We start from the raw sequence: 11094 nt of genomic DNA, 5'->3' as shown, positions 1-11094 counted from the left end.
GGGTGGTGAGGTGGGGGGGGGGGGGGGTGGGGGGGGGGGGGGGGGGGGGGGAAGAGGCATTCCCAGGCTGAAAATCATGCAGAATTTCTCCAGTGAGTTCTGGTTCTACCATGAAGCTTCTCACCAGTGCAATGTGCCCGGAAAACTCCCAAAGAGAGGTGTCCATGGAGGCATCCTAACCCAAACCACCTCAGTTGACTCCTTTCGATGCAAAGGAGCAGCAGCTGTACTCCGAGCTCCCCCATGGATGCAGCTTCTATGTATCTAGGATCATTCTTTCAGTCATGATCTATTCCTCATGACTATAGGTGAGAGTTAGAGCATACACTGAACAATAAACCGAGAGCTTTGCCTTTCAACTCATCCCTTTTTCCACCATAACCGACCAAAGCAGCGCCCTCATTACTGAAGACGAAGCCCCGATACATTGATCCAACTGCTCCCTAACCATCATACATGAACAAGATGCCCACCTAAACTCATGCATGAGGAGTGCAAGTGCAAAGTCAGTGAAAGAAAAGTTTGATTTTGGATGCGGTTTCTTACCTCACTCTCTGGCTGACGGGGGATAAAGTCCGGGATCACAGGTATCGGCACAGGAGGGAAGATCTTATTTTTTATTCTAAGTGTTGGGGAAAAAAGCAGACAATGTTCACATAAAAGCAAGATATGCAAACTGAGCTTTAATCACATTGCAGTGCAAATTACCACGTAAATTTAAACAATAACTGCATATTTTTACAGAAAATATGCATTATAAAAATAAAGGGAAATTATAACTATCATGTTATTACATGCATACAGATAATTAAATAGAAGCTATATGTGACATGATATTGAATACTGCTGACATTGCACTAATTTACAATGCAACAACAGTAAAACGTACACACACACACAAAAAAAGCTAAAAGCCTTATAAAGACAGTAGTGATGCATAGCTGAAAACAAAAACAACAAAAAAAGTGGAAAAGATTGAGTTGACAACTAACTACAGTAGTGGACAGTTCAAAATGATGGAAATAAATTACAGATCCGACAAAGTAACTGATGTGTGTCGGTTTATGTTCATCCCCGTCCAACACAGTTCAATCTTTTTAAGCATAAAATACTAAAACAGAAGGTGTTGTTTTACCTCTTTAAGACAACTGTGCAACATGTTGACAGTAAGAAGAACGCAAGTAGCAATCCAAAACTCAGCCACACTGATTTTAGGGAGAAAGAGACAAAAAAGTGAGAAAAATATGGCAAACGAATAATCTTTTGATTCTGATGAACTTTAAATCATGTTTAGACACAATAACAGATTTTATAAGTCCAATACCATTTGCAGGTTTCTCTGGTAATGTGGTGATGGTTTGTGTTGCTGAACGTCCTTCTCCTGCTCGTGTCACTCCAGCCAGACTGATGCTGTATTTGGCTCCCGGCGTCAAATCTTTCAGATGGTGTTTTGTCGCTGATGCAGATACGTTGAAGCACTCTGATCAAAGGAGATGAAGACAAATGAACAATGTCTGCAAGATTCATTTTCTATGTTAACAGCTGTAAAGAAAGGTTACAAACGCATTTTAAATAACTACTTTTGTACCTTTCTTCCCATCCTGTGGACTGATTTTCTCGCTGCACAGGTTGTAGTGTGTAAGGAAGCCTCGCTGGTGCTCGTGTGAAATCGCCTTCCAGGACAGGGAAGCAGAGTTGTGTGTTTCAGCAACAACAGTGAAGTCATCCGGTTCTTTGTTTGGCACTGCGTCAGACAATGAAACTCGTGTTTCTTTTACAGCAGAAACTACATTAAAATAGACGAGGCTACAGTGTGACGCTGCTCAGAGTAATCTCGTCACATGAGAACGACAGAAAACTGCCATGTGAATTGATGCTGACTGTGTGAAAACAAAACCATCAAAAAAACATAAAAAGGCTGAAAATTAGCATTTTGTTATGGATGAACCCCAGTTTTTAAGAGATTTCATCAGACTGAACAAAAGCTGAGCTCTCTGGATGATGTGCATTAGTTTGTTGCAAACGAAAAAGAATAAAAATATCAAAAACTATCAGGCATGAAGTTTTTGGAGGCAAACAGGTTCAGGTCAGTTTGTTTGAAAGAAAGTTTTTCAGTGTTTCAGCAGCAAAACAGGCGGCAAAACTAACTGAACGGCGTTATTTGTAGAAAATAAAATGTAAAAATAATCCAGATATTATATTTGTAGAAAATAAAATGTAAAAATAATCCAGTTATTAATTCAACTAAAACAAAAAAGTAGAAAAAAAATAAAATAAAAGCTGTAAAACCCACTCCTGCAAACAATAAAAGTAAAGATATCTGTGAAAATTTTGAAAATCATGGACAAGACGTTTGGCATGCCGCTTTAATTAGTTTTTTGGTTAAACGTTGAAGTTCTGTGAGCTGTTGTATCATCAAGCAGAATCCTGTTATGAAACTTGAACAAAAATATTAAAAGAGTTTATGTGAAAAGTTAAAGTCAGTGACCCCAGGCAGCTCTCTGCAGATACCCACCTCCTTCTTTCTTGTAAAAAAGGCACATTTTAACCGTCTGTGGTTTGCCATCATCACATCTGTGTTCAAAGTAAAGGTATCGTGTGAAATCCTTCATGTCTGCAACAAAAACAGAATGTGTGTTTTGGCCCTCGGTGTGATAAATAATATTTATGTCACAAATTTTCATACTTTTAGAGAATTATATTATAGCTTACTCTTGTTTATTGTCTGTTTTTCTTTTCTTTGTCTCCTTGCTGTTAGTGTCATCACACTTTCAGGCTTTAAATCTGCGTCTCGGAGCTCGTAAAACTCAAGGCAAGTTCTCTTCTTTATTTTTTCATCCATTAACATTTTGTCACAAACTGGCACAGAGGAAGGACATTTTTTTTTTTTCAAAGCCTGTGGTTTGCTTAAGGAAATAAACTTGATCTGACACATAAAAACACTCTCATACATGTGCACTCTTAGACCTACTTTTTAAATTTGCTGCAGATGCAGCAGGCACTTGTATGATCGCCCGAGGTGACTCCCCCGCTGCATTTCTGGCAGTAACAGTGATGTTGACGGCTGAGTACGACACGTAAACTGTGTAACTGTTTGTGCTGGTTTCATGGCTCTTCCTCTTACACGGACATCCACGAGACGAATGTGTGTCATTCACACTGTAATTCACACCATTGGGTGTAGCTGCATGTGGTGTAGGCTACAAAACAGAAGTTCAATTCACATTTTATATGCAAAAGAACAACATATGCAAATATTTCCCTATAGAGAGTACAACCCCAGTTTCAAGTTAGGTAAAATGTAAATAAATTTGAAAAAATAACGTCATTTTTAATTTTTTTTTTTTTTAAATATGTTAGGACAGGGCCATGTTTAAGACTAGAAAGCGTCCCATATTCTTATAATAAAAAAAAAGTCCAGTTGCTAGAGTTTTTTGGGGGGATTTTGTTCCATCCTTTGATGTTGGATTAACTTCTCAACATTTCTGGATTTATTTTACTGGATTTTTTTTTTGTTGTTGTTTTAAAGTGTCAAATGTTTTTCATTGGTGAGCGGTCTGGATTGCAGGCAGGTCAGTTTAGCACCTGGACTCTTCCACTACAAAACCATACCGTTGTAATATGTAGCATACACCAAAGTTCATGCTAAACAATCCAGGTATAAAATCCAACAATGTTCAGTCAGGTCATCTGGATGATTTCTTTTTTTTTTTTTTAAACTGAGAAGTTTCGTCCTTCATCCAAAGGAGTTCTTTAATCTGAGGAGCTACCAACAAGCACAATTGATTCCTACAAACAGCATACTCCATAGTGGAAAAAAACAATTTGCTGGTGCTAAGATGGCCTCTGGGGCCTGCTCTCTCCCCGTCAACTCCTCTGAGATGGTCATGCCAAAGTGGTTCAAAATACAAAAATTCATGCTCAATAATTCAGGTATATGTAGCATACATTTTCCCATTTTTATTAGGGTTGTATGAATACACCTTTAGAAAACAGAAAAAAGGTAAATTAAGAGATATAAGCACATATGTCCCAAGTCGTTCAATCAAAGGCAGCAGGACTTCTCTTCATTCTCTTGATCTTTTGTTTTATTTTCCAACCAAAAGGCTTCTTCAGTTCTGATTGTGGATTGGGAGATCCAGGCTTTAAAGAACTGTTCTTGTTATAACCATACAATATTAGTGTATTTAAGGTCACATGGCCCATCTCGCCATCCTGTGAATTGTTGACACTTGTTGAACTTGAGGCGAACATGATACAAAAGTTATGTTCATGGTTTAAACTTTAAAGTTTAAATCATGGCTTGTTCACGCTCTGTCATACATGACAGGAAGTCCCCTGTGCGCTTAATAAATGATGATCTCGCCAAAACCTTGCAAAAACCATCCACAATCTGTCAAAGTTCATGCTCAATAGTCCAGGTAAAGAAATCCAACAATGTTCAGTCATGTCATCTGGACAGTTTCTTCTTTTGTTGAGAGACGTTTCACCCTCCATCCAAAGGGTTATCACCAGCAAACTGGTTGGTCCATTGTAACGTGTACTGCTTGGTGGGGAAAAACAGTTTGTTTGTGACTCATCAGACTGATGAAGCCCTTCGGATGGAGGGTGAAACGTCTCTCAACAAAAAAAAATAATAAACTGTTCAGATGACATGTTACCTGACTGAACATTGTTGGATATCTACAATCTGGCTGATCTTTCATGTTAGGGGGCCTAAACATCACATTGTGACAACTGCCACTAATCTTAAAAATAATCTCATAACATCCCTCAGACAGGAATATTAAGGGCATGTTTGTTTAAAGCCAACATTTTGTGAACTTAGAGCAAACTCTTGAAGAAAGTTTCCTTTCACTCCTCATGCTGACTGGATTCTTTAAGGCTAAAAGTGTTAAAGGGTTTAATTTGAATAATATTGTTTTTTTATGTTGTTTTATGAAACGTCTAAACCACATTTGAAATAAAGACCAAAAATACAGAGAAAATTTCAATTTTATTTGCTTTATATTCTACCAGATCAAATTTGTTAATATTTGCCAAACTCCTTGCTGAATAAATTTGTGAAGACACAAAATGTACTACAAAAAAAAAACTTTTTCACAACTTTGATGTCAATTCTGAAGCCATCAAAAATAGGATTGTCTATTTTCACTTGTTTTTAAATATAATCCACGTGAATCTACATTCAAAGTGAGTAAAATTATGAAGTTACATTATGCAGGTATGCAGTTTATTTGCAAGAGGACTGATAATATGATTCAGTTCTGTGAAATAAAATCTGAATGAAGGAATAACATCAGCACAATGCTGGCTTTTTAAATAACAGTATCTTAACTGCACGTATTAAAACTGTCAAATCATTAAGCTCCAGTTGAAATTAGTGCACAGTTTTAAGTTACAAATTTAGACCAGCAGGTGTGAAATTGTATTGTTCTTTGGGGAGGGCAGGGGGTTTGTCTTTTTTCGCTGACTTACCTTCCAAGTTAGAGTCACCTTTCGAGTGCCATTAATACGTTTTGTTTTACTGGTGACTTCAGGCTTATGTTCAAGTTCTGAAATACAAGCACAAACATCATTTTAGGCTCTTTTATTTATTTATGCTGAATACATTTGATCAAAGCTATATAGATTTAACAAAATTATTCGAAAAGCTTCATTTGCTTACATTAACTGTCCTCAAAAACATTTTCACTCATTTAAAAATAATTTGTCAAGAAGTTGGAGGTATAAAAAACACTGTTTTTTTGTGTTTTTACAAGATATTCATGCATACAAAATAAAAATAAAAAAAAGAATGACATATTTGCTATGCTCACATAAATTCTGGCTCTAAAATAAAAGGTGTGTCTATTTGGTTACAGTTGTTTGCATTGTCAGCAATTTTAATACAGGTGGTTGTGATTCATGTATATTTTATAAGCATTTCAAATCAGAGGGACTGTTTTAAAGATGAAAGCTACACAAAATGACATTTTGGTCAATGTGTTTCCATGGGTGACATGAGTTTACCTGCAGGGACAATAATAACTGGAGACCAGTTGCTCCACAGTGGGGTTTGGGCCCTCGTAGACTGATGTCTGATCTGAACCCAGTAAGCTGAGCGCTTCACAAGATTCACAACAATGATCTTATCTGCTCAAATAAAAAAAAAAAAAAAGGTTATTTACAATGTTTCCTCAAATGCAGGGACTTTTAATTTAAATCTGTCCAGTGGGCCATGAGATATTTTGCTAACAGTACAGATAAACACTCACACAAAACATTAAACATGATAACTGAGTACTTACACATGGAAGCCTCATATGTGGTATTTATTAATTTCTGTAAAAAAAAAAATCCAAAAACACTTTAGTCATTTTTTTAACTGACTCTGATTTGGATCCAATGATGAATCAGAACTGACTCTTACTTTGTCCCATGATTCTGTGGAGTGTTCATATTGTCGAAACCAGACCTCGGCTAAAGCTGGATGTTCCCCTGCAGCTGGCCAGCTTAGGCTGAGGTTGTTCCCTGACCAGGAAACCAAAATATTCTGTGGTGCATCATATTTAACTGTTAAGAAGAAATAAAATATGTAAAATAATAATAAATTATAGTTGCAACACTGCCCTAAAAATTAGAAAGCAGAACAACAAAATAAGTATAAAAGTCAAATACACTGTTTGAGTTACCAAACAGAAACTGAGTCAAACAGCAGATCTTGAAGCTAGAAACTTAACCCCGAGTGTCCATCTATATGACAGCAGACCAACCTGAGCGCACCAGTACACCGGAGCTCGTGAGCGACGTGCAGCTCGAGTTTCCAACGTGAGCTTCCACCCAGAAGTCAACTTCATAACCCACAGTCAGTTTTTCCTCAATGATCTCCGTGCGGTTCTCCTTAAGGTTCACAAATGTTGCTTTACTGTTGCTACTGTTACTACTGAGAAAAATATAGGTCAATACATGTGACAGAAATAAACAAACTCAATTTATGTGGCAGTTTTGACTAATCACAAACTGATGCAAAAGCTGATTTTTGACTCGTACGGGTCCTTTTGTTACTACAGAGTAAAGCATTTTTAATGTTCATAGCTTGGATTAACATTTTTGCACATTTCAACATTTATTATTGATGAAATTTCACTTTGGGATCAATAAAGTATATTGATTGATTGATTGATTGATTGATTGATTGATTACAAGTCAAAACAAACAATACGATGTGATATGATATGATACGATACGATACTATACAATAATATAAGATAAGATAAGATAAGATAAGACACGACATGACATGATAAGATAAAACTTTATTGATCCCGCAGGAAATTGTTGTGCCAGAGTTTCAGTACAAAGGAACATACACAAGTAATCACGCAAGATATAATAAATAATAGAGAATATATAAAATAACAGAGAATATAAAAAATACCAGCAATTAAGTTTTAAACAGGTCAGGTGCAGACATGTGTGAAATGTCTAATGTGTGAAATGTTTTAATGTGGAAAAAAAAGTGTTTATTGTGGTGCAGAATTAATTTTATTATCCTTTGTGCAGAAAGGGGGAGGAGTTGAAAAGTTTGATAGCCATAGGGAGGAAGGACTTTTGGTGTAGTTTCTGCTCATGAGATAAAGAATAACAACAACTGCTTAAAGTAAAACATAATTGCAGCAAAGTTTATGAGTATTTACTGTAAAATTGCATGACTTTCTTTTATTGATGTTTCTTTTTGGTTGTGTGGATAAAACAGCCATAAAAAGGCTTTAAAATAATGAAATCATGACATTTCATTATTAGATTTTCCAACTAAATTAATATACAGAACAGGATGTTCATACAAATAATATTACTCTCATTTTCACCTTTTCACTTGCTACTATCACTTGTTCATGATTTATTCGGATTTATCCACAACAAATAAGACTTGATTATAGTGAGTGCATATTCTCTAAGTCTAAATGATTAATTCCCATTCATAGCCGTGCAATTGAATTAATGTTTGAAGTTACCAAATCGTGCACTCTGACTACCTTTACTACCAACATGACAAAGTTCTGCATTAGTTTGGCTTCAGTGTTGTGCAGCAGGAGGAGGTGGTGATCTGCCATCGATCTCCTTAGTGAATTGATACAGGTTTGCTGGATGCTGCGTACTTCGTTGCAGTTTTAATGCACATTCACAAAACAACAATCTCAGTGAACTGAGAAGACTTTTTATTTATTTTTTTTATCTCAGTTTAAGTGTAGAAACATTGTGAAGTGTTTCAATGAACTTATCATCATCACTCAATTTTTTTTTTAAAGAAAGAGAAGAAGGAAGAGTAAATAAATAATAAAAGAGAAATAGATAAAACGAGAGACCACCACGACAAAACAACATTCACAGCACAATGCCACCCACAATATCACCATGAAACATTCGACATCACACAAGGAATCATCTAGCTTCCACCACTACCCAACCTAGCATGCATTTTTCAAAGCACCTGAATTCAAACACCCGCGCAAGCACACCCGCCACCACCAGATTTCTCCAAAAGAATGCCCAATAGTGGACGCGGGGGCCCACAGACCCACCCCCCCAGGACACAATGGCAACATAGGGAGGACCGGAGCCACAGACACACAGCAGCCCACAGGCCCGGAGCCCCAAGAGTCTCCCAACAGGGAGAACCGCACCCCCCCAGAGAGGAGCAGAGGAAAGAACCGGGTGACCCCAGCCACCACAATGCAGAGCCTCCAGGAAGCTGCAGCGACGAGCCCACAGGTCCGGCTGGCGACCCATGCCCCCCCAAGTAGATCCGGCCATGGACACCGAGCCCCAAGCCCCGAGGCCATACCACCCCCCGGCAGAGCCCCGACAGAGCCAGGGCACCCAGGCCCCGCCAGGCAGCAACCAGGGCGGACCGACGTGCACCCCACCACCCAGCGCAGACACCGAAAGCCACCAATGCATCGGCGGCAAGGGGGTCCCCTGCCAAAGGGGGGCACGACCGGGTGGAGTGGGCCCCACACCAAACGTGGGGCCCAAATTGATCCAAGAGAGGGGGGACCACCAAAAACCCAACCTGAGCAACCAACAGGCACACACAGATAGCCCGACAGAATCTCTGTCGGGCCGACCGCATGCACCATCTACCTGACAGCGACCACAGGCCAGCCCCAGCCCAAGGGGCAGAGCAGCAGGGAGCCGCAGCTGAGGAGGGCTACCCTCACATCAAGAGCCCCGCACCATAGGCCCGGAGACGCCCCAGCATGCCATCTATGCACCCCCACACACACACAGCACCCCCACCGCAAATGCCACACAGGAAGACCAGCCAGTGCCCTGATGAGGCGAAGCCACGCCCTCAACCGCCACCCTACACCACCAATGACCACACGTACACTACCATAGCCGACCCCCCGCCGAAAGCCAGCAGCCACCCCGGTCAAAGTGCCGGCCATCGCAACCAGGAACCTAGATTAAAAGAATCGGAACAGCCCAGGAGGAACCGAAGCACCGGCCCCATCACTGACCGCCCCCAAGGCCCAAAGCCCACCCACAGCCCAGACCCCAACAATGCGCCCCCACCCCCTCCATCCCAGACCCCTAGTGTCACACGGAGAAAGGAGGTGTTTGTGAAAGGGGAAAAAATAAATAAATAAATAAATAAATAAATTTGGCTTCAGTGTTGTGCAGCAGGAGGAGGTGGTGATCTGCCATCGATCTCCTTAGTGAATTGATACAGGTTTGCTGGATGCTGCGTACTTCGTTGCAGTTTTAATGCACATTCACAAAACAACAATCTCAGTGAACTGAGAAGACTTTTTGCATCTGCAGCTCTGAGCATGACTCACTTAAAGTAAAGGTCAAACATCACGTCGCTCTTGATTGTGTGGAAGCCCCATTCGCAAATGTAAACAGACTCTTCCTCATTTCGTCTGAAGCACTGAGGAGAGGAAGGAGCCTCACATGCCAACCCTGAGGAGAAAAGACATTTCAGATTTATTTCATTTGTCACTTTTATATGGCACAGTACAATCAACAGTCTCCAGGATTGATTAAAACTTTGTTTGGTTGATCAGATGTTCCTCTTGTTTTATTTTTGGAAACAGTGTTTTTGATGAGCAGTTGCCTCACACTTGTATGGAAGGTCTGAACTAACCTAATGATGTATGACCCAATGCAGAAAAAAGTAGGAATGTTGTGCAAAATGTAAGCATTTTGATTTGCGAAGCTCATACACTCTTCCCCCACCACACACACACACACAAACATAGTAAATTTATTAAATGATCAAATTAAGAAATTGTATAATTTTAAGAAAATAACGGATAATTTTGAATTTTATGTCAGCAACACTGTAGAACGGTGACACAATTGGTAGAGCTGTCGCCTCTCAGCAAGAAAGTCACTGGATCAAATCCCGTCGGGGTCCTTTCCGGGTGGAGCTTGCATGTTCTCTCCATGTGTGGGTACTCCGATTTCCTCCCACAGACCAAAAGCATGCATATTAGACTAATTGGGAACTCTAAATTGTCCATAGGTGTGAGTGAGAGAGTGAATGGTTGTTTGTCTATTTTGTCTCTATATGTTCCTGTGATGGACTGGAGACCAGTCCAGGGAGTACCCCACCTCTCACACAGTGATGGCTGGGTATGGGCACTAGTGAGGTCTGTTACCCGAAAAGGGAGAAATAGGTAAAAGATAATAGATGGAAAGCAGCAACGCATCTAATAAAAGACAGATGGGGCAACAAAAAGCTTTAAAAGCTAAGCTGTACAAACGGTTTATTTCAGATATTCCCTTCTTTGGGGTCACCACAGTGAGCAAACTCACATGAAAGATTGGGCAATTTGATTTAAGTCAGATTCCATTCCTGACACAACCTGGGGCTCAAGCCGTCAACCTCAGGATTGCTACACCACAGCACTGACCACCAAGCTACCACAGCCCCGAATGGTATATGTATGCATGCATGTATGTATGTATGTATGTATGTATGTATGTATGTATGTATGTATGTATGTATGTATGTATGTATGTATGTATGTATGTATGTATGTATGTATGTATGTATGTATATATATATATATATATATATATATATATATATATATATAT

The 11094-nt window shown here is 39.5% G+C and overlaps 1 protein-coding gene across 1 annotated transcript in view; it reads right to left on the bottom strand.

Moving 5' to 3' along the window:
• The window catches only part of il12rb1 (interleukin 12 receptor subunit beta 1), a 14937-nt gene that overhangs the window by 1740 nt on the left and 2103 nt on the right, over positions 1–11094 (bottom strand). Inside the window, exons 2-15 of the mRNA XM_037698132.1 lie at positions 9828–9951; positions 6756–6922; positions 6413–6555; positions 6291–6324; positions 6013–6135; positions 5479–5555; positions 2972–3200; positions 2713–2859; positions 2516–2614; positions 1589–1744; positions 1325–1480; positions 1136–1205; positions 547–622; positions 353–443 (exon numbers count right to left, since the gene is read on the bottom strand). Of these exons, the coding sequence (XP_037554060.1) occupies positions 353–443; positions 547–622; positions 1136–1205; positions 1325–1480; positions 1589–1744; positions 2516–2614; positions 2713–2859; positions 2972–3200; positions 5479–5555; positions 6013–6135; positions 6291–6324; positions 6413–6555; positions 6756–6922; positions 9828–9951 (1692 nt within the window). The remainder of the gene's footprint in view (positions 1–352; positions 444–546; positions 623–1135; positions 1206–1324; positions 1481–1588; positions 1745–2515; positions 2615–2712; positions 2860–2971; positions 3201–5478; positions 5556–6012; positions 6136–6290; positions 6325–6412; positions 6556–6755; positions 6923–9827; positions 9952–11094) is intronic.

This window comes from Nematolebias whitei, chromosome 3 (genome assembly GCF_014905685.2).
Source record: "Nematolebias whitei isolate Nwh7 chromosome 3, NemWhi1, whole genome shotgun sequence".
Lineage (NCBI taxonomy): Eukaryota > Metazoa > Chordata > Actinopteri > Cyprinodontiformes > Rivulidae > Nematolebias > Nematolebias whitei.
This window is presented reverse-complemented; position numbering and strand designations above follow the sequence as displayed.